At 58.7% G+C, this 27,363-nt stretch overlaps 2 protein-coding genes across 2 annotated transcripts in view; both read left to right on the top strand.

Moving 5' to 3' along the window:
* Nucleotides 1-16,903, top strand: part of UNC45A (unc-45 myosin chaperone A) — a 26,674-nt gene extending 9,771 nt beyond the window's left edge. Inside the window, exons 7-22 of the mRNA XM_038767018.1 lie at nt 2,310-2,402; nt 2,996-3,163; nt 4,640-4,808; nt 4,986-5,156; nt 5,848-6,019; nt 10,518-10,818; nt 11,804-11,898; nt 12,002-12,143; nt 13,204-13,344; nt 13,588-13,715; nt 13,910-13,976; nt 14,190-14,303; nt 14,705-14,820; nt 15,223-15,340; nt 15,442-15,597; nt 16,306-16,903. Coding sequence (XP_038622946.1) covers nt 2,310-2,402; nt 2,996-3,163; nt 4,640-4,808; nt 4,986-5,156; nt 5,848-6,019; nt 10,518-10,818; nt 11,804-11,898; nt 12,002-12,143; nt 13,204-13,344; nt 13,588-13,715; nt 13,910-13,976; nt 14,190-14,303; nt 14,705-14,820; nt 15,223-15,340; nt 15,442-15,597; nt 16,306-16,605 — 2,451 coding nt within the window. The 3' untranslated portion in view covers nt 16,606-16,903. The remainder of the gene's footprint in view (nt 1-2,309; nt 2,403-2,995; nt 3,164-4,639; nt 4,809-4,985; nt 5,157-5,847; nt 6,020-10,517; nt 10,819-11,803; nt 11,899-12,001; nt 12,144-13,203; nt 13,345-13,587; nt 13,716-13,909; nt 13,977-14,189; nt 14,304-14,704; nt 14,821-15,222; nt 15,341-15,441; nt 15,598-16,305) is intronic.
* RCCD1 (RCC1 domain containing 1) lies at nt 16,735-27,363 on the top strand. Its single transcript, XM_038767017.1, has 9 exons — nt 16,735-16,821; nt 19,927-20,054; nt 20,223-20,440; nt 20,590-21,040; nt 21,150-21,271; nt 22,502-22,615; nt 24,847-25,020; nt 26,871-26,900; nt 27,023-27,363. Exons 1-9 carry the CDS (start codon nt 16,735-16,737, stop codon nt 27,220-27,222), a joined length of 1,524 nt encoding a protein of 507 aa, XP_038622945.1. The 3' UTR covers nt 27,223-27,363.

Genomic DNA, 27,363 nt, shown 5'->3' with positions numbered 1-27,363 from the left:
GGGATGAAGACTGAATCCCACATGAGACAACCTAATGACCTTGTCCATGAGACAACCTAATGACCTACCCCAGCGCTCAGAACAGTGCCCAGCACATAGTAAGCGCTTAACAAATACCGTCGTTACTATTATTATTACTAAGTACCGGGGAAGATACAGTAGAATCTGGAACTTAGAGTCTAACGAGGGAGACAGACTTAACAATGTTTACAGATAGAGTAGTCAGAGTGAGTGAATTCATGACTGAACGAACATATAAGCAAAAATTCTGTGGGTGGGAATAAATATGTTCAAACTGCCAGAGGTGGGTATTTGGATTTATGTGATTTGGGGTGCTGGGAAAGAATCGGAAAAGGCTTGTGGGAGGAGGTGAGATTTTATCGTGCCACTGAAGTACGAGAACACAGTCCCTGCCACAAGGAGCTTACGCTGTAATAGTAATAATGATGGCATTTATTAAGCGCTTACTATGTGCAAAGCACCGTTCTTAATCCCCATTTTACAGATGAGGTAACTGAGGCACAGAGAAGTTAATTGACTTGTCCAAAGTCACACAGCTGACAATTGGTGGAGCTGTGATTTGAACCCATGACCTCTGACTCCAAAGCCCATGGAATCTTCTAATATGGAAGACGGTCAGAAAAATAGTTGCAGGTGGGGTAATCAGGATTAGGTGACAGTACAGTCAATTTTCCCTCAGCACTTATGAGGGAAAATACGAGATTTTTTAGGTCAGACACTTGGGCTGTTGGAGTTAATTGAGGAGAAGGAGGTAGGCTTTTTTTTTGGAGGTGGGAAGAGGTGTGGTCTGTTGGATTGCAGAGGACTGAGTTCCAGCCTGCTGGAACAGCATGAGTGAGGGGGAGGAGGCAGAAGCGTCGAGCAGCGCGGCCTAATGAGTAGAGCACAGGCCTGGGAATCAGAAGGACCTAGGTTCTAATCCTGACTCTGCCATTTGTCTGTTTTGTGACCCTGGACAGATCACTTCACTTCTCCGGGCCTCAGTGACCTCATCTGTAAAATGGGGATTATGACTATGAACCCCAGATGAGACATGGACTGTGTCCAACCCCTTTAGCTTGTAACTACTCCGGTGCTTGGTATAGTGCTTGGCTCAGGGTGCTTAAAAAATATAATGAGAGAGAGGGAGAGGACAGGAGGGAAAGAGAGAACGAGAACATGGGACAAATGGAAAAAAAGGGAGTTGGGGATACCAGAAAGGAGGACGGAAAGGTGTGGAGGAGCCAGGTAGTGGAGAGCCTTGAAGCCGACTGGGAAGAGTCTTGGCTTTTTGTGGAGTAGCGAGGGGAGCCAGTGGAGGGCTTTGGAGCGAGGAGAGCTGTGGGCCGGGCAACGCTTCAGGAAGACGATCCTTGCCACGACGGCCGGTAGAGATTGGAAGGGGAGAGGCTGGAAGCTGGGAGGCCAGTGAGAGGAGGTCGATGTGTAGTCTAGCCGTGGTGAGATCAGAGCAGTCCCTGTCACACATGGGGCTCACAGTCTTAATCCCCACTTTACAGATGAGGTAACTGAAGAGTAGTGAAGTGAAGGAACTTGCCCAAGTTCACACAGCAGACAAGTGGTGGAGCCGGGATTAGAACCCAGGTCTTTCTAGCGCTTACTATGTACTTGCCGCTGTTCTGAGCACTGGGGTTATCGACCGAGATGGGAAAGCTAGAGAGAGGAGCGGGGAAGTGTAGGGCTCTCACCCCAGGAAACCCAGATTGGGGGCGGGGGGATGAATCTGCTCCTCCTCATTTACCCACAGCACCAAGGAGGGGCTCAGCTGAACTGAAGCCCCCTTCACCCCCCACAAAGGAGAGATGGAAGGGCGGGGGTCTCCTCGAAGGCCAAACTGAAAATAACTGAGAAAGGGAAAGAGCCTTCTGGGGAACGCTGGAAGTTGCTATCCATCAGAGACGTAGCTTTTTTTAAAAATATTTATTAAGCGCTTACTATGTGTCAAACACTTCTGAGCGCTGAGGAGCTACAAGTTAATTGTCGGACACAGTCCCTGTCCCGCGTGGAGCTCACAGTCTAAGTAGGAGGGAGAACAGGTATTTAATCCCCACTTGATAGAGAAGCGAAGTGACTTGACCGTGGTCACACAGCAGACGAGTGGCGGAACCGGGATTAGAACCCAGGTCCCTCTGACTCCCAAGATCAGGCTCTTTCCCCAAGATGACTGGTCAGGCCCGGGGTGAGCCCTAGGTCAGCCTGGGGTCCCGGGCCGGGCGGGGGTTAGCGCGGGGCAGAGAGCAGAGGTGACACAGTCGGGGGTTTCTGCTGTGTCTGGTGGCCGGTCTCAGGTGCGGTACAGTCAGTCGACGGACTCCAAAGTGGAGCAGATGTTCCAGATTTTACTGGACCCTGAGGAGAAAGGCACGGAAAAAAAGCAGAAGGTACCAGCCCACGACAGACGCCCGGGGACCTCGGGCAGAATGGTGGACCTCTAACCCCCTGGTCCCCGTCGCGGCTTCTTCCAGGGCCTTGTTCCATCCCGGGAGGACGGGGCAGTGGCCGGCTGCAGTGGAAATTGCCCGCCCTGCAGAGCATTAGGACCTGGGGTGTGGGGGGCTGAGGGGCCGGGGGTGGCACCACGCAGAGGCCATGGTTGGGCCCAGCGAGGGGTCCGAGGGATCTTGGCAACCCAAATTTTCGTTGGATTTGCCGGGCTGGCCCCGGGACCCCTCGTGACTAGGTTCGTCGGGGCGGACCCGACAGCCCCCTCCCCACACCACCCTCGTGGGGGTCTGGACGTCTCAGGTTGCCAGCCTCCACCTTCTCCCCGCCCCAGAGAGTGGGCAGAGGAAGGCCCCGCTGGCTGGTCAGAGTTGGTCGGGGTGGGCAGAGGCTGGCAGGGGTGGGCAGAGGGGGCGGGAAGGGGCAGGCGCGCCCCAGGGTGGCCCCGAGGAAGATCAGGGCGCCTCAGGCCGGCCCCCAGGCTGCCCACGTGTGAGCGCCCACTGTGCCGCTCTGCCTCCTTCGGTCACAGGCGGCCCAGAACCTGATCGTGCTGGCCCGCGAGGACGCAGGCGCCGAGAAGATCTTCCAGAGCGATGGGGCCCGGCTCCTGCTGCGGCTGCTGGACACGGGCGAGGCCGACCTGATGCTGGCGGCCCTGCGCACGCTCGTCGGACTCTGCTCCGAGCATCAGGCCCGGGTAAGCGTGACGGGCCCTGGGGTCCGACCGACCTCTGGAGCCCCTCGCTGGGAGCCGGAGGAGACCCCGGAGTGGTGACGCAGGGGGAGAGAGCAGGTTGGCACCTGGTTTTTTCGATGGTTTTGAACGGCACGTTTTCAGCGCTTGCTGTGTGCCGACGCTGTACTAAGCACCGGGGTAGACACAAGTGAATCAGGTCGGACACACGGTCCCTGTCCCACACAGATCTCACGGTGTTAATCCCCATTTTATAGATGAGGGAATGGAGGCTCAGAGAAGTGAAGTGACTCGCACAAGGTCACACAGCAGACCGGGGCGGAGCGAGCAGGGAATAGAACCCAGGCCCTCTGACTCCCAGGCGCGTGCCCTTTCCACTAGGCCAGTTGGGTGGAGCCAGGTTTGGGTGATCCTCTTTCAGTCAGTCAGTTGTATTTATTGAGCGCTTACTGTGTGCAGAGCACTGTACTAAGCACTTGGGAGAGTTCAGTATAACAGTAAATAGTTGCATTTCCAGCTGGAGGCCAGGACTACTGCCCCTGGCTTGGAGGTGTGGGCCACCTCCCAGGGTCAGCAGCTGCCCCCCTTCCCCATCCTGTCCACCTGAACCCATTTGGTTCACTCCAGATCCTTTGCTCTGGTTTAACATTATTCACTCATTCAATTCAGGTCGTGTTTAGCGAGCACTTAACTGTGTGCAGAGCACTGTACTGAGTGCCTGGGGAGAGTACAACGTAACCATAAACAAACACATTCCCTAGGGTGCTAGAACCTCAGCCTGAGTCAGGGTGAGGATCTTTCGCACCCGGACCCTGTTACCGTCCGGAGCCTCCCGGGGCGGTGATGGGGTTGGGAGCGGCTGGACCCCGGGGCCCGGGAAAGACCCAGATCTCCCCAGGCGACTCCGGGAGACCCTGGGCCCGTCCTGGCCCAGACCCCTTCCCTCGGGCCAGGCCCACCACCCAATGGGCTCCAGGACAGTGCTCAGGACCAGCCCTGCCGCGGCTGCACCGCAAAGTGGAGGACCCTGCCCCCCCAACCAGACTACCCCCCACCCTCGAAGGCCCCAGCGGGAAGGACTTCAGCTGGAAGCCGCGTGGCCTAGCGGATAGGGCCTGAGAGTCAGAAGGACCTGGGTTCTAATTCCTGGCTCTGCCACTTTTCTGCTGGGTGACCTTGGGCGTGTCACCTCACTTCTCCGTACTTCGGTTACCTCAGCTGTAAAATGGGATTAAGATGGTGAGCCCCATGTGGGACTGGGACTGTGTCCAACCCGATTTGCTTGTATCCACCCCAGCGCTTAGTATAGTACCAGGCACGTAGTAAGCGCTTAATAAATACCATTAAAAAGGTGGGGGGCCGTGTCTGGCGTGGCGGATTGCCCTCTGACCCATCCTTGCTGGGGTCTGACCCTGCTGTCCCAGCTGGGACGGGGCGGGCCCGAAGAGGGGCCTGGACCGAGGTATCCGACTCCCGCAGACGGTGGCGACCCTGAGCGTCCTGGGCACCCGGCGAGTGGTGGCCACCCTGGGAGCGGAGAGCCCGCAGGTCTCGCTGGCCGCCTGCCACCTGCTGCAGGTCATGTTCGACGCCCTCAAGGAGGGGACCAAGAAGAACTTCAGCGGGAAGGAGGGCGCCATCATCGTGGGTGAGCAGATGGGCGGAGGGCGTCCTGCACCGGTGCCAGAACAGCCCCCACCTACCCCCCGCTCCCCTACCCAGTCTGCCCTCCAGCACCTCTCCTCAGCCCGGGCTGACACGGGGGGGCTTCCTCGGGACCCCATCGCGACGGATCGACAGTACTCACTGAGCACTTCCCCGGCAGATCCCGCCCGGGAGCTGAAGCTGCTGATTGGCAGCCTCCTGGACGTGTTGACCCAGGCCGGGGTCCCCGCCCAGGGCCGGGACAACGCGCTGACCCTGCTCATCAAAGTGGTTCCCCGGAAATCACCGCGGGACCCCGACAATGGCCTGGCCCTCTGGGTCATCGACCATGGTAAGGGCCCGGGCCGGGGACCTAAAGCACCACGTACATTCATTCATTCATTCATTCATTCAATCGTATTTATTGAGTGCTTACTGTGTGCAGAGCACCGTACTAAACGCTTCGGAAGTACAAGTTGGTCCACCTGCCCCTAGGGCACCCCACCCTGGCCCCTGTGGTACCCCACCCTAGCCCCGTGCCCATCCACCTGCCTCTGTGGCATCCCATCCCCTATCTGGCATCTGCCCTGTAAGAATATTAGCTCCTCACTCCCCCACGCCAGCCCAGCTGCCCACCAATCAGTCAGTACAGTGTTCCACACTTAGTAAGCGCTCAATAAATACCTCTAAGTGCTTGGGAGAGGACAGGCCAACAGAATCAGCCAACACGGTCCTGGCCAGGCTGCTCGGAGGAGAGCTAGGGGCCAGGCGTTCTCCTGACTTGGTGGGGATGACACCCATGTTCCCGAGTCTCCTCTTCCTCCTCCTCCTCCTCACGGACAGCTGGCCCAGGGATTATCCAAACCCCTCTGGCCCCTGCCGATGGTCCCCCCACCCCTGACCCCCCAACCGGCCAAAAGTGCATTGCCCGGCGAGCCGTTCGCCGCTGTCGGCCACCGGAGCCACCTCCCAGCCCAGGTTCCGCTCTGCCCCGGGGGCGCGGTGGAAGACTGGGCCGCAGCCGAGCCGGGCGGTTGTTCCAGGTCTGAAGAAGATCCTGGACGTTGGGGGCTCGGTGACGGAGACCCCCGGTGGGGCGGCCGTGACGGAGAACACGCGCATGAGCGCCTCGGTCCTCCTCACCAAGCTCTACGACGACCTGAAGGGGGACGCCGAGCGCGAAAACTTCCACCGGCTCTGTGAGAGCTACATCAAGTAAGGGAGCGTCTCCAGATGCCGGGGGCCCGCCCCGGGGAATTCAGTCCATCAGTCGTGTTTATTAGTGCTTACTGTATGCGGAGCATTGTACTGAGCACTTGGTGGAAGCTCGCTCTGGGCAGGGAATGTGTTGGTTATATTGTTGTACTTTCCCAAGTGCTTAGTACAGTGCTCAAATACCACTGATAGACTGATTCACTATAACAGTATAACAGATAGACTCCCTGCCCAAAAGGAGTTTATGGTCTAGAGGGGAAGTCCGCCCGTCACATGTCCTAACATGTCCCTGGTGACTCCTCTGCCTCCCACCTTCTATCTCTCCTTGACGCTGCCAATCTCCTGCTCCACCCCACCTCGCCCACTCACCAACCTAGTCACACCCTCGACCTCATCATCTCCTACTGCTGCACTATCTCCACCCTAACCAACTCTGAAATCCCTCTCTCTGATCATAACCTTCTCACCTGCCTCCTCACTCACACTCCTCCCCCCGTAAATCTATATTACTACCCCACAGAGACCTCCGTTCTCTCGACCCCATCCAGCTCTCACAGCACATCACGCCCCACCTTGCCTCCCTATCCTCTCTAGCCACTCTTGATGACCAGTTTACTGCTCTCAACTCCACCCTCTCTACTCTACTCAACTCACTCACTCCCCTTTCCCTTCTCCGCTCTCACGCCACTAACCCACAACCTTGGATCACTGCCACTGTCTGCCTCCTTGGCTCTTATGCTCGAGCTGCTGAATGCCGCTGGCGAAAGTCTGAAGACCAAGCCAACCTCGTTCACTTTAAATTTATCCTTTCCTGCCTTAACTCTGCCCTCTCCTCTGCCAGGCAGAACTATTTCTTCTCCCTTATTGACACCCACGCCCACCACCCCTGTCAGCTATTCCGGACATTTAACTCCCTCCTCAGGCCCCCTGTTCCTCCCCCACCTCCATCCCTCGCCCGCAACGATCTGGCCTCCTGCTTCATTAGTAAAATTAACATCATCAGGTGTGACCTCCCCAAAGTCACCCCTCCCCCTTTCTCCGTCCCCACCGGCCCCTATCTCAACCCTCTCTGCTACTCTCCCATCCTTCCCAGCAGTATCTTCAGATGAGATATCCTCCCTCCTCTCAAGTGCTACTCCATCCACCTGTGCTTCTGCCCCCATTCCCTCTCATCTTATGAAAACTCTTGCCCCTTCCCTCCTCCCCTCCTTAACTTCCATCTTCAACTGCTCACTCTCCACTGGTTCCTTCCCCTCTGCCTTCAAACATGCCCACGCCTCCCCCATCCTAAAAAAACCCTCTTGACCCAACCTCACCTTCTAGTTATCGCCCTATATCCCTCCTACCCTTCCTTTCCAAACTGCTAGAATGAGTCGTCTACACCCGCTGCCTCGAATTCCTCAACGCCAACTCTCTCCTTGACCCCCTCCTATCTGGCTCCCGTCCCCTACAGTATAACAGTATAACAGACTCCCTGCCCTCCAGAACTGCCCTCTCAAAAGTCACCCATGACCTCCTTCTAGCCAAGTCCAGCAGCTCCTACTCTATGCTAATCCTCCTCGACCTCTCAGCTGCCTTCGACACTGTGGACTACCCCCTTCTCCTCAACACGCTATCCAACCTTGGCTTCACAGACTCCGTCCTTTCCCGGTTCATTCATTCAATCAATCATATTTATTGAGCGCTTACTGTGTGCAGTGCACTGTACTAAGCGCTTGGGAAGTACAAGTTGGCAACATATAGAGACGGTCCCTACCCAACAGTGGGCTCACAGTCTAGAAGGGGGAGACAGAGAACAAAACAAAACATATTAACAAAATAAAATAAATAGAATATGTACAAGTAAAATAAATAGAGTAATAAATACGTACAAACGTATATACATACATACAGGTGCTGTGGGGGAGGGAAGGAGGTAAGGCCCGGGGGATGGAGAGGGGGAGGAGGGGGAGAGGAAGGAGGGGGCTCGGTCTGGGAAGGCCTCCTGGAGGAGGTCCTCCTGGTTCTCCTCTTATCTCTCTGGTCGTTCATTCTCAGTCTCCTTCGTGGGCTCCTCCTCCCCCTCCCATCCCCTTACTGTAGGGGTTCCTCAAGGGTCAGTTCTTGGTCCCCTTCTGTTCTCTATCTACACTCACTCCCTTGGTGAATACATTCGCTCCCACGGCTTCAACTATCTTCTCTACACTGATGACACCCAAACCTACATCTCCACCCCTTCTCTCTCTCCCTCCAGGCTCATATCTCCTCCTGCCTTCAGGACATCTCCATCTGGTTGTCTGCCTGCCATCTAAAACCCAACATGTCCAAGACTGAACTCATTCTCTTCCCTCCCAAACCCTGTCCTCTCCCTGACTTTCCCGTCACTGTAGATGGCACTGCCATCCTTCCCGTCTCACAAGCCCGCAACCCTGGTGTCATCCTCGACTCCCCTCTCTCGTTCACCCCACACATCCAGTCCCTCACCCAAACCTGCCGGTCTCACCTCCACAACATCGCCAAGATCCGCCCTTTCCTCTCCATCCAAATCGCTACCTTGCTGGCTCAATCTCTCATCGTATCCCGACTGGATTACCACATCAGCCTCCTCTCTGATCTCCCATCCTTCTGTCTCTCCCCGCTTCAGCTCTATACTTCAGTCTGCTGCCCGGATCATCTTTGTGCAGAAACGCTCTGGGCGTGTCACTCTCCTCCTCAGAAATCTCTAGTGGTTGCCTGTCAACCTAGGCATCAAGCAAAAACTCCTCCCTCTTGGCTTCAAACCTCTCCATCCCCTCGCCCCCTCCTACCTCACCTCCCTTCTCTCCTTCTCCAGCCCAGCCCGCACCCTCCGCTCTTCTGCCGCCACTAACCTCCCCACTGGGCCTTGACCTCGCCTGTCCCGCCATCAGCCCCGGGCCCACGTCCTTCCCCTGGCCTGGAATGCCCTCGCTCCACACATCCGCCCAACTAGCTCTCTTCCTCCCTTCAAAGCCCTACTGAGAGCTCACCTCCTCCAGGAGGCCTTCCCAGACGGAGCCCCCTTTTTCCTCTCCTCTTCCCCTCCCCATCGCCCTCTCCGCCCTACCTCCTTCCCCTCCCCACAGCACTTGCATGTATTGTACATATTTATTACTGTATTTATTTTACTTGCACATATATACTCTATTTTGTTAATGATGTGCATCTAGCTATAATTCTATTCTGACGGTTTTGACACCTGTCTACATGTTTTGTTTTGTTGTCTGTCTCCCCGTTCTAGTCTGTGAGTCCGTTGTTGGGTAGGAACTATCTCTAGATGTTGCCGACTTGTACTTCCCAAGCGCTTAGTCCAGTGCTCTGCACACAGTAAGCGCTCAATAAATACGATTGAATGAATGAATGAATGAATGTAATGTGGACAGGAGGCCCCTTGCAGAACAAGGCCTCCCAGTGTCCTAGGCCACACTCTTGCCCTGCATGGCCTTCCCCAGAAACCAGCCCTCGCCTTTTCCCTCTCCCTCTCTGGGCCGGGCCTCGGTCTTCCCAGCCGGCCACTGGGGCTGAAGGGATGGGTGACGTCTTAGAGCTGTCCCCTGGCCTGCTCCCTGACTTGATTGTAAAGCATCTCCCCAGTCTCCCCTTGGTGTCCCCCTTGGTTTGGTCTTGAAGAGAAGCAGCGTGGTGCAGTGACTAGAGCCTTGGGGTCAGAAGGTCAAGAGTTCTAATCCCAGCTCCACCACTTGTCTGCTGCAACTCAGCTCATCTCTAAAATCAATCAATCAATCAATCGTATTTATTGAGCGCTTACTATGTGCAGAGCACTGTACTAAGCGCTTGGGAAGTACAAGTTGGCAACATATAGAGACAGTCCCTACCCAACAGTGGGCTCACAGTCTAGAAGGGGGAGACAGAGAACAAAACCAAACATATTAACAAAATAAAATAAATAGAATAGATATGTACAAGTAACATAAATAAATAGAGTAATAAATATGTACAAACATATATACATATATACAGGTGCTGTGGGGAAGGGAAGGAGGTAAGACGGGGGGATGGAGAGGGGGACGAGGGGGAGAGGAAGGAAGGGGCTCAGTCTGGGAAGGCCTCCTGGAGGAGGTGAGCTCTCAGTAGGGCCTTGAAGGGAGGAAGAGAGCTAGCTTGGCGGATGGGCAGAGGGAGGGCATTCCAGGCCCGGGGGGTGACGTGGGCCGGGCGTCGACGGCGGGACAGGCGAGAACGAGGCACTGTGAGGAGATCAGCGGCAGAGGGGCGGAAGGTGCGGGGTGGGCACCTTGTAGGAGGAGAGAAGGGAGGTGAGGTAGGAGGGGGCGAGGGGATGGACAGCCTTGAAGCCCAGGGTGAGGAGTTTCTTCCTGATGCGCATATGCCCATCATATGGGGATTGAGACTGTGAGCCCCGCCTGGGACAGGGGCTGTGTGGCTGTGTCCACTCCAATCTGCCTGTATCCACCCCAGAGCTCAGTACAGTTCCCGGCACCTAGTAAGCGGCTGACAGATACCCCGATTATCATTGTAGGAGCTGGTTTGAGGGCCAGGGACTGCCTGGGAAGCTGCGGGCCATCCAGACGGTCTCGTGCCTCCTGCAGGGCCCCAGCGAGGCCGGGAATCGGGCCCTGGAGCTGGGTGGCGTCATGGAGGGCGTGATCGCGCTGTGCGCCTCAGAGCACGAGACGGAGCAGCTCCTGGCGGTGGAGACGCTGATCCATGCGGCTGGCAAGGCCAAGCGTGCCTCCTTCATCACCGCCAACGGCGTCGCCCTGCTCAAGGACCTCTACAAACGCAGCGAAAAGGACACCATCCGCATCCGGGCGCTAGTGGTGAGCTGGGGACCCCGGGCCCTGCTCTCCAGCGGGGGACCGGACCGCTCGAGGCAGTGGGGCTTAGTGGGTAGAGTGTGTGCCTGGGAGTCCGAAGGACCTGGGTTCTTATTCTGGTTTTGCCATATGTCTGCTGCGTGACTGTGGGAAAGTCACTTTGTTTCTCTGGGCCTCAGTTCCCTCATAATAATAGTAATAATAATAATAATAGCATTTATTAAGCGCTTACTATGTGCAAAGCACTGTTCTAAGCGCTGGGGAGGTTACAAGGTGATCAGGTTGTCCCACTGGGGGCTCACAGTCTTAATCCCCATTCTACAGATGAGGGAACTGAGGCCCAGAGAAGTGAAGTGACTTGCCCAAAGTCACACAGCTGACAAGTGGCGGGGCCGGGATTTGAACCCGTGACCTCTGATTCCAAAGCCCGGGCTCTTTCCACTGAGCCACGCTGCTTCTCTATGTCAAATGGGGGTTAAGACTGTGAGCCCCAACGTGGGACAGGGACTGTGTCCAACCCGCTTAACTTGTGTCCGCCGCAGCGCTTTTAGAACGGTGTTTGGCACATAGTAAGCGCTTAACAAGTCCCATTACCTGAGTCGTGCACCCGCTGCTCGTCCTCCATTTTCCTGGGCCGCAGAGGCCACCCGGTGGGCCCTCGCCATGGCAGCCTTAGAATAATAATAACAATAATAATAACGATAATAATCGTGATGTTTGTTAAGCCCTTACTATGTGACGGGCACTGTACTACTAAGCACTGGGGTAGATTCAGTCCCTGTCCCACCTGGGGCTCCCAGTCTTCATCCCCATTTTCCAGATGAGGGAACTGAGGCCCAGAGAAGAGAAGCGACTCGCCCAAGGTCACACGGCCCTGACTCTCCGTCAGGGGCCCAGAGGGCAGGCTGGAGGGGCGAAGGTGGGTGTGTGGACATCTCTCTCCCTTCCTCCCGGAGCCCTCACCGTGCGCTCCCCGTTCCCCCCGCAGGGGCTCTGCAAACTGGGCTCGGCCGGGGGGACGGACATCAGCATGAAGCAGTTCGCCGAGGGCTCCACCCTCAAGCTGGCCAAGCAGTGTCGCAGGTGAGCTGGGCCCCGACCGTCCGGTCTGGTCCGGCCCGGCCCGGGGGGTCCCCGGTGGGGCGATCGTGGTCAGCCCGCGCCCCGCCCCGTGTCTCCCGGCCAGGTGGCTGTGCAACGCCGGCATGGACCCGGGCACGCGCCGCTGGGCGGTGGAGGGCCTGGCTTACCTGACCTTCGACGCGGACGTGAAAGAGGAGCTGGTGGAGGACGAGGAGGCCCTGAAGGCCATGTTCCAGCTCAGCCAGGTAGCCATGCCGGTGACGGGCACAGGGGCCCTGCCCGCTTGGCGGGCACTGTCAAGTCCGGGCTCGGGGCTGGGGGCCAGTCCCTTCCGCGCGTCCCTCCCGCGGGGCAGAGACCCTCCAGAAGCTCAGCTCTCCGGTCCCGAAGCTCTTGTCGTCCTCCAGGAGGGCAGGGAGCGGGCCGCTGGCAGTGCCCTCCGGGGCGGGGGCGGGGGTCTTCCTGGGACTCGTGGGAGGCACAGTCCAGGCCCAGGGAGGCCCGAAAACCGGCTCTGGCCTGGCCCCGGGAGTCGGCCCGGCCGCAGGCTTACCCAGAGGCGGAAGCTCAGGGAGGAGTGCCGGATCCTTGCCCAGAATTGTCCCCCCTCAGGACGAGGGGGACAAGGCTGACGGCAGTGTGGCCTAGTGGCCAGAGCATGGGCCTGACAGCCAGGGGACCTGGGTTCTGATCCCGGCTCCACCACTTCTCGGCCTTGTGACCCTGGGCGAGTCAGGCCTGGGAGTCAGAAGGACCCGGGTTTTAATCCCCGCTCTACCACTCGTCTGCCGTGTGGCCTGGGGCAAGCCACTTCACTTCTCTGGGCCCGAGTTACCTCATCTGTAAAGTGGGGATTAAGACCGAAGCCCATGGGGGACATGGACCGTGTCCACTCCGATTGCCTTGTATCTACCCCCGTGCTCAGTACAGTGCCTGGCACGTAGTAACTGCTTAACAAACACCAGAGTCATCATTCTTCTTCTTCTCTGGGCCTCAGTTTCCTTATCTGTAAAATGGGGATTAAGACTGAGCCCCATGGGCTGTGTCCAACCTGCTTAATTTGTATCTACCCCGCCCCGTGCTTCATACAGTACCCGGAATGTAGTAAGCACTTAATAAATAGCAGAATTATTATTATTATTATTCTCTGAGCCTCAGTTCCCTCATCTGCAAAATGGGGATGAAGAATGTCAGCCCCACGTGCACCGTGTCCAACCCGATTGGCACGTATCTACCCCAGCGCTTAGTACAGTGCTTGGCACCTAGAAAGCACCTAACGGATACCGTTGCCTTGCGGTCCTGCAGTCGGAGGATCGGTCAGTGCTGTTTGCCGTGGCCTCGACGCTGGTCAACTGCACCAACAGTTACGACCACGAGGAGCCCGACCCCCAGTTGCTGGAGCTGGCCAAGTACGCCAAGCAGCACGTGCCCGAGCAGCACCCCAAGGTGAGGCTGGGGGCGGCTTTGGGGGCAGGTCGGGCCGACCCCCCGGGAGGCCAGAAGCCGGCCCGGTCGTCCCATCCGTCCCCAGCCTCCGGGAAGGGCCTCGTCTCCGTCCCCCGCCGCCCTGCGCACGGGTTCTTCCTTAGAGCTCACCTTCGGTGCCCCCGCTGCCGAAGCGAAGGGGGGTTTTGGGCAGGGGGCGTTGTTGGGGGGGAGGGTCTTCCCGAGCCGTGCCCCCTCCTACAGGACAAGCCCGATTTTGTGCGGAAGCGGGTGCAGAAGCTGCTGGCGGCCGGCGCGGTCTCGGCCCTGACCTGCATGGTGAAGAGCGAGAGCCCGGCGCTGACCAATCCCTGCCGGGAGCTGATCTCTAGGTCTGGCTGGAAGGGTCGGCCGGTGGGGGCGGGGAGGGACCCGATGGAGGCTCGGGCTTGGCTGGGACTCCCGGGAGTGGCTCTCTGGGCTGGCTGGGGGAAAGGGAAGGCCCAGAGGGTCCAGGGAGAGCCTGCTGTGGGCCTGTTGTTGTTGGAACCCCCGCGAAATCCTGGCCGGTGCCCTCTTCCCGCAGGGTGTTCCTGGCTTTGGTGCAGGAAGCGGAGGACCGTGGGACTGTGGTTGCCCAGGGAGGTGGCAAGGTAAGCAGGGTGCCGGGGTGCCGGCTGCCAGGCCGGCGGACGAGAGCGCCCTGGCCGAGGTCTCCCCGGAGAGCGGGACACGGGCTGGGACGGGCTGGTGGGGCCAGCCGTCCCGGAGGGAAGCACGGAGGCCGACAGGAAGCCGCTTCTGTGTCCCCGGCCGGCCCCCAGCCCACCTGCCCGGCTCACCTTTGGTCCTCCCCTCCCCTGCAGGCGCTCCTCCCGCTGGCCCTGGAGGGCACCGACAACGGGCAGACCAAGGCGGCCCAGGCCCTTGCGAAGATCACCATCACCTCCAATCCGGAGATGACCTTCCCTGGAGAGAGGGTCTGATTCCCCTTTCTCCTCCTCCTCCTCCTCCCCTTCCTCTGCCCTCCCCGCCCTCCTGTCCCGCAGGTCGGCCCCCTCCTCCCTGGCGGGTGGGGGCGGGACACCGGCCTGTCCCTTTCAGGGGTGGCTTCAGGGTGGCATCTCCTTGCCGCCTGATGCCAGGTGGGGCTTCACCCCCACCCCCACCCCAACCCCACCGCATTTATGTCCCTACCTGTAAATTATACATTATAAATTATTTATCCGTGTTAATATACGTGTCCTCCTCTAAACCGTAAGCTCGTCAAGGGCAGGGAATGTGTCTCCTACCCGTGTTGCGTCGTCCTCTCCCGAGCGCTTGGTACAACAGTCTGCGCACGGTGAGCGCTGAGTAAATCCCAGTGGTTGATCTGTTCCAGATCTATGAGGTGGTCCGACCCCTCGTCTCCCTGCTGCACCTCAACTGCTCCGGGCTGCAGAACTTCGAGGCGCTGATGGCCCTGACCAACCTGGCGGGGATCAGCGAGAGCCTCAGGTAGGAGCCGGGTGCGGAGGTGGCGAGCCCCCCGGGGAAGGGGCAAGGAAGGATCCCTCCCGTCCCTGCGGGGGTGGGGTGAGTTCCAGCCTGCCGGTGCAGTGTGACTTAGTGGATAGAGCGCGGGCCCGGGAGTCAGAAGGACCTGGGTTCCGATTCCGGCTCTGCCCTGTGTCTGCTGTCTGACCTCGGGCAAGTCACTTCACTTCTCTGGGCCTCCGTTCCCTCAACTGTAAGGTGGGGATTAGGACCGTGAGCCCCTAATGGGAAAGAGACCGGTTCCGACCTGATTAGCTTGGATCGGCTCCAGCGCGTAGAACGGTTTTTGGGGCATAGTAAGTGCTTATCAAGTCCCATCAGTAGTACGATGATTATGGGCGAGGCCGCCGGTGCCCCTTGCAGGCAGAAAATCCTGAAGGAGAAGGCGGTGCCCATGATAGAGGGCTACATGTTCGAGGAGCACGAGATGATCCGCCGCGCCGCCACCGAGTGCATGTGCAACATGGCCATGAGCAAGGAGGTGCGGCCGGGGCCGGGGCCACCCCGGAGTGGGCGGGCCGTGGGGGGGCCGCGGGCGGGACCGCAGGGTCCACTGGCCACCTCCCCCCTACCCCTCTGCAGGTGCAGGAGCTGTTTCTGGCGGAAGGAAACGATCGACTGAAGCTGCTGGTTCTTTACTGCGGGGAGGACGACGAGCTGCTGCGGCGGGCGGCGGCGGGCGGGCTGGCCATGCTCACGGCCCTGCTGCCCCCGCTCTGCGCCCGTATCCCGCAGGTGGTGAGTCTGGGCCGCCCCGCACGCACGCTGGGGGCTGGGGGGGAGCCGTTTCTCTCGGCCCCGGGGGAGGACGGGAGGAGATCTAGAAGCATGGCGGTCTAGCGGCTAGGGCACGGGCCTGAAAGTCAGAGGATGTGGGTTCTGATCCCAGTTCCGCCACACAGCTGCTGTGTGACCTTGGCCAAGTCACTTCACTTCTCTGGGCCTCGGTTCCCACCTCCGAAAAACGGGGTTGAAGACTGTGAGCCCCACGTGGGACAGGGACTGTTTCCGACCTGATCGGCTTGTATCTACCTCAGCGCTTTAAACGGGACTCGGCAGATAGTAAGCGCTTAACGGATACCACAGTTATTATTACCAGTTCTCTCGGTCGGATGCCCGTCCCCCAAGGGAGGACAGGAGGAGCGTGAGAAGCAGCGTGGCCTAGTGGATAGAGCACGGGCCGGGGACTCAGAAGGACCTGGGTTCTAATCCCCGCTCTGCCACACGTCTGCTGTGTGACCCTGGGCTAGTCGCTTCACTTCTCTACGCCTCAGTTCCCTCCTCCGAAAAATGGGGGTGAAGATAGCTCCACGTGGGATGGGGACCGTGTCCAACCTGATTAGCTTGTATCAAACCCCAGCGCTTAGTACAGTGCCTGGCACCTAGTAAGCGCTGAACAAATAGCCTAACTAGCCCCTGGGCTCCGCCCCGACTCCGGCCCTGCAGACCACCCACTGGCTGGAGATCCTGCAGGCGCTGCTTCTGAGCCCCAGCGCGGAGCTGCAGCACCGGGGAGCCGTGGTGGCGCTCAACATGATGGAGGCGTCGCGCGAGCTGGCGGCCACGCTGATGGAGAGCGAGGCCCTGGAGATCCTCAGCGTCCTGGCCAAGGCCGAGCCGGGCCCCGGGCCCAGGGCCGCCGCGGCCTGTCTCAAGCAGGCGGTGGCCTATGGGCTCATCAAACCTAACCGGGACGGGGAGCGAGAGCTCGAGGGGGCCGCCAACCCCCACCCACCCGGACTCTAGGCCGAGCACGCACCACACTTGACGCTACGCCGTGCCTGCGACGTCTGGGGGTCGGCAGCAGCCACGGAGAGTCCAGGCTATGGCTGTCTTCAGGCCCACAGCTTCCTGGACACTACCAGCTCGCCACCAATGCACTCCTCCGGGGGCCGGGTGACCACTCTCTCCCGTCTGCCCTCCTCCGGACCAGGTGATGACCCATACACGCACAGTGGCCAGGTGACCCCCCCCCCCCCCCGAGACCAGGTGATGACCCCCCCACAGTGGCCAGGTGACCACCCCTGCCTCCAGGGACCAAGGTGACGACCTCCCCCCTCCCCCCCCACCAGCTGACCACTCCCCCACCCCACGCCGGCCCTGGCACACGGGCACAGCAATAAATGCCTTCACAGCGTGGACACCCCCAAGCTGTGGCTGCTCCATGGGCGGGCGCGGCGTCACCAGGCGGCTTCATGGGGCGGGGAGGGAAGCAGTGTGGCTCAGTGGATAAAGCCCGAGCTTGGGAGTCAGAGGTCAGGGGTTCTAATCCCGGCTCCGCCACTTGTCCGCTGAGGGTGACTTCGGTCAAGTCACTTCACTTCTCTGGGCCTCAGTGGCCTCATCTGGAAAATGGGGATTAATAATAATAACAATAATAATGATGGCATTTATTAAGCGCTTACTATGTGCAATCAATCAATCGTATTTATTGAGCACTTACTGTGTGCAGAGCACTGTACTACGCGCTTGGGAAGTACAAGTTGGCAACACACAGAGACAGTCCCTACCCAACAGTGGGCTCACAGTCTAAAAGGGGGAGACAGAGAACAAAACCAAACATACTAACAAAATAAATAGAATAGATATGTACAAGTAAAATAGAGTAATAAATATGTACAAACATATATACATATATACAGGTGCTGTGGGGAAGGGAGGGAGGTAAGATGGGGGGATGGAGAGGGGGACGAGGGGGAGAGGAAGGAAGGGGCTCAGTCTGGGAAGGCCTCCTGGAGGAGGTGAGCTCTCAGTAGGGCCTTGAAGGAAAGAAGAGAGCTAGCTTGGTGGATGGGCAGAGGGAGGGCATTGCAGGCCCAGAGTCGATGGCGGGACAGGTGAGGAGATTAGCGGCAGAGAAGCGGAGGGTGCGGGCTCGGCTGTAGGAGGAGAGAAGGGAGGTGAGGTAGGAGGGGGCGAGGTGATGGACAGCCTTGAAGCCCAGGGTGAGGAGTTTCTGCCTGATGCGCAGATTGGTAGCCACTTTGAGGAGGGGAGTAACATGCCCAGAGTGTTTCTGGACAAAGACAATCCGGGCAGCAGCATGAAGTATGGACTGCAGTGGGGAGAGACACGAGGATGGGAGATCAGAGAGAAGGCTGATGCAGTAGTCCAGACGGGATAGGATGAGAGCTTGAACGAGCAGGATAGCGGTTTGGATGGACAGGAAAGGGTGGATCTTGGCAATGTTGTGGAGCTGAGACCGGCAGGTTTTGGTGACGGCTTGGATGTGAGGGGTGAACGAGATGAGATGAGAACGAGATGAGAACGAGTTGACGATGACACCAAGGTTGTGGGCTTGTGAGACGGGAAGGATGGTAGTGCCGTCAACAGAGATGGGAAAGTCAGGGAGAGGGCAGGGTTTGCGAGAGAAGACAAGGAGTTCAGTCTTGGACATGTTGAGTTTTAGGTGGCGGGCAGACAGCCAGATGGAGATGTCCTGAAGGCAGGAGGAGATGCGAGCCTGGAGAGAGGGGGAGAGAGCAGGGGCAGAGATGTAGATCTGGGTGTCATCAGCGTAGAGATGATAGTTGAAACCGTGGGAGTGAATGAGGTCACCAAGGGAGTGAGTGTAGATCGAGAACAGAAGGGGACCAAGCACTGAACTTTGGGGAACCCCCAGAGTAAGGGGATGGGAGGGGGAGGAGGAGCCTGCAAAAGAGACTGAGAATGAACGACCGGAGAGATAAGAGGAGAACCAGGAGAGGACGGAGTCTGTGAAGTCAAGGTCAGATAGCGTGTTGAGGAGAAGGGGGTGGTCCACAGTGTCGAAGGCAGCTGTGAGGTCGAGGAGGATTAGGACAGAGTAGGAGCCGTTGGATTTGGCAAGCAGGAGGTCATTGGTGACCTTTGAGAGGGCAGTTTCCGTGGAATGTAGGGGACGGAAGCCAGACTGGAGGGGGTCGAGGAGAGAGTTGTTGAAGAAGAATTCGAGGCACTGCGTGTAGACAACTCGTTCAAGGAGTTTGGAAAGGAATGGTAGGAGGGATATGGGGTGATAACTAGAAGGTGAGGTGGGGTCAAGAGAGGATTTTTTTAGGATGGGGGAGACACGGGCATGTTTGAAGGAACCAGTGGAGGAGAGTGAGCAGCTGAAGATGGAAGTTAAGGAGGGGAGAAGGGATGGAGCGAGAGATTTCATGAGATGAGAGGGAATGGGGTCAGAATCACAGTTGGCCGGAGTAGCACTTGAGAGGAGGGAGGAGAGCTCCTCTGAGGATACTGCTGGGAAGGATGGGAGAGTAGCAGAGAGTGTTGAGAGCCGGGGGGTTGGAGAAGCGCCGGGGAGTGACTTTGGGGAGGTCGGACCTGATGGATTTAATTTTGTTAATGAAGTAGGAGGCCAGATCATTAGGGGTGAGGGAAGGAGGAGGGGGAGGAACCGGGGGCGTGAGAAGGGAGTTGAATGTACGGAAGAGCTGATGGGGGTGATGGGCATGGATGTCAATAAGGGAGGAGAAATATGGCAGAGGAGAGGGCTGAGTTAAAGGCAGGAAAGGATAAACTTGAAGTGAACGAGGTCGGCATGGTGTTTAGACTTTCGCCAGCAGCGTTCGGCAGCTCGAGCATAAGAGCGAAGGAGGTGGGCAGTGGCAGTGATCCAGGGCTGTGGGTTAGTGGTACGAGAGCGGCGAAGGGAAAGGGGAGCGAGCGAGTCTAGCTGAGTAGAGAGGGTAGAGTCGAGAGCAGTAATCTGATCATCAAGATTGGGTAGAGAGGCACTGTGCAAGGCACTGTTCTAAGCGCTGGGGAGGTAACAAGGTGACCAGGTTGTCCCACGGGGGGTTCACAATCTTAATCCCCGTTTTCCAGACGAGGTCACTGAGGCCCGGAGAAGTGAAGTGACTTGCCCAAAGTCACAGAGCTGAGAAGTGGCGGAGCCGGGATTAAGACTGTGAGCCCCCCGTGGGACAACCTGATCGTCCTGCATCCCCCCCCCCGCCCCCAGCGCTTAGAACAGTGCTTTGCACCTAGTAGGCGCTTAACACACCATCATTATTAGGAGGTGGCCTCGCGGGGGGGGCGGGGCCCCTTGATTCTCGGCCGCGCGGGGGCGGCTCTGCGCAGGCGCGGCGCGTTGGAGGGGCGGGGCCTGTGATCGGCGCCCCACACCGCCCGCCCGCGGATGGGTCCGCGCAGGCGCTGGGGGGCGGGGCCTCCTCCCGCGTGGCTCCCGGCCGCGTGGGAGGGGGGGGGTGTGGCTGCGCAGGCGCGGAGCTCCGGGGCGGGGGCGGGGCCTGCGGCCTAGTCCGTCCCCCCCGCCCCCGGTCTGCCCACGTGGTCCGGGCCGGGCCCCGCCCCGGTGGGAGGGGATGTCGCGGCGGTCGGGCTGGTTCGGCTTCGGTTTCTGCGGCTTCGGGCAGGCGCTGGGCGGGGGCGGGGGCGGCGGCGATGGGGGGGCCGCCGGGGGGGTCCGGGGCGGTCCGCTGGGTGCTCGGCCCGGAGCCGCTGCGGCTCGGAGGCGGCGCGGAGCGGGAGCGGGAGCGGGAGCGGGAGCGGGCGGCGGACGCGGCCCCCGACGGAGACCGCGGCCACATCGTGCGGGTGCGGCCCAGCTGGAGCTACACCGCCTTCGTCACCGGTGGGCGCCTCCCCCGCGACCCTCTGCCCGGGGGCCCGCTCCTCCCTCCCTCCCCCCCCCGGGGCGGGCGGGCGGCGCCCCCTGGCGGCGATGGGGGGGGGGGAGGGGATGGGGTGCTGAGGCCGTGTGTGTCCGTGCGGGTCCCGCAGGCGGCGGGCGGGGCGGCCGGCTGGTGCTGTCGGGCTCCGTGGGCGGCGGCGGCCTCCCCTCCGGCTGCCGGGACGCGCTCGCCTCCGAGCGACACCTGCTCCTGCTCCGGGCGGAGGGGCCCGAAGCTGGCGGCGGCGGCGGCGGGGAGGCGGAGGAGGCGGAGGAGGAGGAGGAGCTGCAGGCCTGGGCCGCCGGGGCCGGGCTGCGCGGGGAGCCCCTGTGGAGGCGGCCGCTGCCCCCGGCCCCGGCCCCGGCCCCGGCCCCCGCCGAGGAGTCCCCGGCCGCCTCCCCGGAGCTGCCCCTGGTGCGGGGTCCCGGTTGGGCCAGCCCCCGGCCCCCCTTCTACCGGCCGCTGGCCGGGGCGCCGCGGGTCCGGAGCCTGGCCCTGGGCGGACAACACGCGCTGCTGCTCGCCCACGCCGGAGCCCTCTTCGCCTGGGGCGCGGGAAGGTCGGTCCCGGACCGGGGGGGGGACGGACGGACGGAGGGGGGGACCCCCGGGCCCCCCCGGACCCCCCCCCCCACCCGGTCCTCGTCCTCGTCCTCCTCCCCCCGCCAGGCACGGGCAGCTGGGCCACGGGACCCTGGAGCCGGAGCGGGAGCCGCGGGCGGTGGAGGCGCTGCAGGGGCTGCCCGGGGCCCGGGTGGCGGCCGGAGCCTGGCACTCCCTCTGCCTCACCGGTCAGTCACCGGGCCCACCCCACCGGACCCCCCGGGACAGCGGCATCCGTCACCTTGTAGCCTCCCCGCCGCTTACAACAGCGCTTTGCACGGAACAGTGATACGGATAGCATTTACTACGCACTTACTGTGTGCAAAGCGCTGTTCTAAGCGCTGGCGAGGTTACGGAGTGATCAGGTTGTCCCACGGGGGGCTCACAGTCTTAATCCCCCTTTTACAGATGAGGAAACTGAGGCCCAGAGAAGTTAGGTGACTTGCCCAAAGTCACACAGCTGGCAATAGGCAGAGCCGTATAACAAAATCCGGCATTATTATTGTTGTTGTTATAACAATAGCAGTTATGGCATTTCTCAAATGCTTGCTACGTGCAGGCCCCTCCGCCCATGGGGTTCACGGCCTTAATCGTCAGCTGGGTGACTTCGGGCAAGTCGCTTCACTTCCCTGAGCCTCAGTTCCCTCGTCTGTAAAATGGGAATTAAGACTGCGAGCCCCCCGCGGGAAAACCCCATCACCTTGTATCCCCCTGGTGCTTAGAACAGAGCTTGGCACACAGTAAGTGCTTAACAAATACTATCGTTATTATTGTTATTATTAATCCCCATATTCCAGATGAGGCTACTAAGGCACAGAGAAGGTGACTTGCCCAAGGTCACACAGCAGACAAGTGGCATGGGCCAACTCAATCACCTCGTTTCCTCCCCAGCGCTTAGAACAGTGCCTTGCACATAGTAAGTGGTTAATAAATGCCATCATTAATTAAACTCATGACGTCAGACCCAGAGTATACCCAGACCCAAGGCGTTTGAGAAGCGTTTACTTTGTGTCAAGTACCATCCTACACACTGGGCTGGGTGTGAGTCGGTCAGGACGGACGCAATCCCCGTCCCACACAGGTCTCTCAAAATTGGAAGGAGACCAGGTATTTCATGCCCGTTTTACAGATGAGGGAACCGAGGCCCGGAGGAGCGACTTGCTCGAGGTTGCAGCCGTCAAGTGGCGCAGCCGGGATTCAAACCCGGTTCCTCCGACTCCCAGCCCCGTGCTCTCTCCACTAGGCTGTGCGCTTTTCTTGGTCACCGACGGCCATTATTAAGTATTAGGGCAGAATCAGGCAGGGTCCCCGCGCACCATCCCCCAACCGGATCTGGGCAGCCCCCCGGGACTCGGCGGGAGGGAGCGCGGAAGAACGGAGGGAACTTCCCCAGCCAAGGAGTCTTCGTCCCCTGGCAGAGACTGGAGATGTGTACGTGTGGGGCTGGAACGAGTCAGGGCAGCTGGCCCTTCCCTGCAGAGCCCTGAGCGGGAAGCCATCATCATCACCACCGCCCGCCCAGGCCGGAGAAGGTGAGAAGACCCGAGGAGAGCCGGGGGGCGGGGGGGGGGGGGGGGACAGTGGAGGGAGGTGGGCCGCCCCCGCCTCCGTTGCCCCGGAGTCCAACGGTTTGGGCGCTCGTCCCTCTGCTTCCCCGGCAGCCTCTGGCGGGCCCACGTTTCCCGCGGGCTTTAAGCCGAGGCACCCTCCGCCCTCTCGCTCCTCCAAGCCTTCGATCCGTCGGTGGCGTTCTTTGAGCGTTCCCCTTCCAAAAGCCAAAAATCCATTTTTTCTCCAGTGGGTATTTGAGCGGAGTTTGCCCACAGAAATCACAATGGGTGCACAGATTGCCCCTGTTCGGACAGGAACGGATTCCTCCCGAGTCTCCTCGGCCTTGCTCTGTCAATGCTAGAATGAACCCTCCCGGATGCTTTTTTTAGATGGCATCTGTTAAGCGCTTACTACGTGCCGGGCACTGTTCTGAGCACTGGGGTAGATACAAGCTAATCAGGTTGAACACAGTCCTTGTCCCACAGGGGCTCACGGTTTAATTAGATTAATTTAATCCAACTAGAGGAGCGGCATGGCTCAGTGGAAAGAGCACGGGCTTGGGAGTCAGAGGACATGGGTTCAAATCCCGGCTCCGCCAATTGTCAGCCGTGTGACTTTGGGCAAGTCACTACACTTGTCCGGGCCTCAGTTACCTCATCCGTAAAATGGGGATTAAGATTGTGATCGTGGGACAACCTGATCACCTCGTAGCCTCCCCAGCTCTTAGAGCAGTGCCTTGCGCATAGTGAGCACTTAACAAATACCAAAACTATTATTATTATTATTACCATCCCTATCTTACAGGTGGACGAAATCGAGGCCCAGAGGAGTGAAGTGACAAGCGACCTCCCCAAGGCCCCACGGCAGACAAGTGGCGGAGCCGCTCTTAGAACCCGGGTCCTTCTGAATCCCAGGCCCGCGCTCTATCCGCCAGGCCACGCTGCTTCATCGTGGGCAGGGAGCGTAGCATCGAGTGCTTAGTTCAGTGCTCGGCACCCAGTGAGCGTGTAAGAAATGCCGCTGATCGGTCGATGGACCGCGGAGTTAAGGGACTGGCCCCAGGTCACCCCACCGAGTTGGGGTAAGAACCCAGGTCTCCTGAGTCCCCAGCACTTTACGCTTCTGCTGCACATTCAGTCATGAATTCAGCCATTTCAACTGGACATGCTTAGACCCATCCAGTGATCGCGTATGTAGCCGGGCGCTTACCACAAAGCAGGCGCTTTACCAGTACCGCTATTTCTGTTTTGTTCCGTCTGGTTCTCTTCTTGTTCTTCTGCTCCCACTGTTCATAAGTAACTTAGACCAGCCTGTGTCTTCCGTGAGACCGTCAGCCCCATCAGGGCTGGGACTTGGCTTCCGGTCAGTTAATAATAATGATGGCGTTTGTTAAGCGCTTACTATGTGCAAAGCACTGTTCTAAGCGCTGAGCACCGTTCTAACTAATGGTATTAACGGTAATACCGTTGATGACGATACGGCGGCGGATCGCTTGTGCTGAGCACTTGGGAGAGTACTGTAGAGCATTCTGCAGTCCAGAGGTGCTCACTGAATAGCACTGGTTAGTTGATTTTTCGGTCGTCGATGGTATCAATTGAGCGCTCGCTATGCGCCGAGCATCACACTGTGCCTTGGGAGACTGCAGTGGAGCATTCTGCAGTCTGGAAGTACTCAGATGGTTGATTTTTCCATCCTCGATGGAATTGAGCACTTACATCTGTAGAACAATCAGTGGCATTTATTGAACACTTACTATCTGTAGAGCACTGTACTAAGCACTTGGAAGAGTACAATAGAACAGATCAGACATGCTCCCTGCCCATAATGCAGAACATCAGGGTGGCCTAGTAGAAGCAGTGTGGCCTAGTGGATAGAGCACGAACCTGGGAGTCCGGAGGACCTGGGTTCTAATCCCAGCTCCACCGCGTGTCTGCCGTGCGAACTTGGGCCAGTCACTTCATTTCTCTGGGCCCCAGTTGCCACATCTGTAAAATGGGGATTAAGACTGAGCCTCGCATGGGACAGGGACCGCATCCAACCTGATAACCTTGTTTCTACCCCACCTCTTAACACAGTGCTTGGCGCATAGAAAGCGCTTAACAAATACCATCATCGTTGTTATTACCTGCAGAGCACTCGGGAGAGTACAGCAGAGCATTTTGCAGTCAGAAGCCGCTCGCTAAACGGCGGCGGCCGGGTGATTTTTTTCCAGGAGCCGCCCAGCCTGGATCGATTAGCCACGACGTCCAGAAGCCGGACGGGGATGGAGACGGGGCCGAGGACCGGTTTATCACGATCCAGCCATTCCCTGCGCTCCTGGACCTGCCCGGGGAGCAGGAGGCCAGCAATGCCAGCTGCGGGTCCCGACATACGGCCGTGGTGACCCGTAAGCCAGCGGGGGCTCGGGTTGGGGTGGGGGGGGGCCAAGAGCTAGCAGCCGGAGGCTGCGTTCCACCGGCCCGCTCTCCCCGTAGGGCCACGGGGGCGAACGGCAGAGCTACTATAATAACAACGGTATTTGTTAATCGCCTGCTTCGTGCCAGGCACCGTATTGAGCGCTGGACTCTCCTAGGGGCGCTTGGGCCAGGGGGGAGCATTTTAGACTTAACCATCCTGGGAGAGGGTTTGCTTAGGTTGGAGAAGAGAAGGCAAAAAGGGGGTATAAGGGGAGGAGGGAAGGGACTGATCCGTGTTCTCCCTGTCCACCGAGGAGCGGACGGCAGTTACAGCCGGAGAGCTGGCCCTGGACACAAGTAGCGGAAGCAGCGTGGCTCAGTGGAAAGAGCCTGGGCTTTGGAGTCAGGGGTCGTGGGTTCAAATCCCGGCTCTGCCACTTGTCCGCTGTGTGACTTTGGGCAAGTCACTTCACTTCTCTGGGCCTCAGTTACCTCGTCTGTAAAATGGGGATGAAGACTGTGAGCCCCACGTGGGACAACCTGATCCTCCCCAGCACTTAGAACAGTGCTTTGCACATAGTTAGCGCTTAATAAATGCCATCATTATTATTACATGAGAAGCAGCGTGGCTCAGTGGGAAAGAGCCCGGGCTTTGGAGTCAGAGGTCATGGGTTCAAATCCCAGCTCCGCCACTTGTCAGCTGTGTGACTTTGGGCAAGTCACTTCACTTCTCTGGGCCTCAGTTCCCTCATCTGTAAAATGGGGATGAAGACTGCAAGCCCCACGTGGGACAACCTCATCACCTTGTATCCCCTCAGTGCTTAGAACAGCGCTTTGCACATAGTAAGCGCTTAATAAATGCCATCATTATTATTATTATAAGTAGCCCCTGCCCACCTGCTTTAGGGAAGCAACGCGGTCCTAGCGGCTAGAACTTGGGTCTGGGAATCAGAAGGACCAGGGTTCTGATCCCGGCTCCGCCACTCGTCGGCTGCGTGACCTTGGAAAAGTCACTTTGCTTCTCTGAGCCTCGGTTGCCTCCACTGTAAAATGGGGATTTTAAAACTGTAAGCCCCATGCGGGACAGGGACTGTGTCTAGGCTGATTAACTTGAATCTACCCCGGCGCTTAGAACAGTGCTCAGTGCGTAGTAAGTACTTAACAAGTACCGTTATTATTCTCTGGGCCTCAGTTCCTTCATCTATAATAATAATAATGATGGCATTCATTAAGCGCTTACTATCTGCAAAACACTGTTCTAAGCTCTGGGGAGGCTACAGGGTGATCAGGTCGGCGTCCCACGGGGGGCTCACAGTCTTAGTCCCCATTTTGCAGATGAGGTAACTGAGGCCCAGAGAAGTGTTGCCAACTTGTACTTCCCAAGTGCTTAGTATGGTGCTCTGCACACAGTAAGCGCTCAATAAATACGATTGAATGAATGAAGTGACTTGCCCAAAGTCACACAGCTGACAGTTGGCGGAGCCGGGATTTGAACCCCTGACCTCTGACTCCAAAGCCCGTGCCCTTTCCACTGAGCCACACTGCTTCTCTATAGAATGGGGATTAAGACTGAGCCCCACGTGGGACGGGGACTGCGTCCATCCCGATTTGCTTGTAAACACCCCAGCGCTTAATACAGTGCCTGTCACATTGAAAGTTCTTAGCAAAGAGACTTCTAGTGTGTGAGCCCACTGTCGGGTAGGGACCGTCTCTATATGTTGCCAACTTGTACTTCCCAAGCGCTTAGTACAGAGCTCTGCACGCAGTAAGCGCTCAATAAATACTATTGAATGAATGAAGGAATGAAAATACCACAATTACTATTTTTATTTGTTGGCAGGCAGCGGGGAGCTGTACACCTGGGGCTGGGGTAAGTGGGATCGCCTTTCCTGTCGACGCGGTCCGTTTCCCGGGGGGCTGCGGGGTGGGGCGGGGGTACCCAAGCCTCACCTCCATGGGAGCAGAGGGAAAGCAAGTGGGTCTTCCCCGTAGGTAAATACGGGCAGCTGGGCCACTCGAACAGAGCCAGCTTGGATCGGGCCCAGCGGGTGGAGTATTTCAGTCAGCACCAACTGCGTGTGGAGGCGGTGACCTGTGGCCCCTGGAACACGTATGTGTACGCCGTGAGCCGAGGGCCGCCGACCTCACCCTCCCGCCCTGGAGCATCAGAGGCTGCCGCTGAGCCCAGGTGACCGCCGGACTTTTGCCATTAGCGGCGCTTTGGGGTCCAGGCCAGTGGATGGGGGGTGAGGGGGAGAGAGAGGAAGCTACTGTTTGCCCCCCATGAAGGGCTGGTAGAAACTGCATTAAAATGTTTACCCGTGTTTGTCTGA

The sequence above is a fragment of the Tachyglossus aculeatus genome, chromosome 26 (genome assembly GCF_015852505.1).
Source record: "Tachyglossus aculeatus isolate mTacAcu1 chromosome 26, mTacAcu1.pri, whole genome shotgun sequence".
Taxonomy (NCBI): domain Eukaryota; kingdom Metazoa; phylum Chordata; class Mammalia; order Monotremata; family Tachyglossidae; genus Tachyglossus; species Tachyglossus aculeatus.
This window is presented reverse-complemented; position numbering and strand designations above follow the sequence as displayed.

Excerpts from the sequence above, each read along its gene's own strand:
- RCCD1 (XM_038767017.1), top strand. The coding sequence starts at position 16,735 with ATGCACTCCTCCGGGGGCCGGGTGACCACTCTCTCCCGTCTGCCCTCC. Across the intron at positions 21,272-22,501 it reads GCACTCCCTCTGCCTCACCG|AGACTGGAGATGTGTACGTG; the intron begins GTCAGTCACCGG and ends GTCCCCTGGCAG. Across the intron at positions 22,616-24,846 it reads GCCCGCCCAGGCCGGAGAAG|GAGCCGCCCAGCCTGGATCG; the intron begins GTGAGAAGACCC and ends ATTTTTTTCCAG.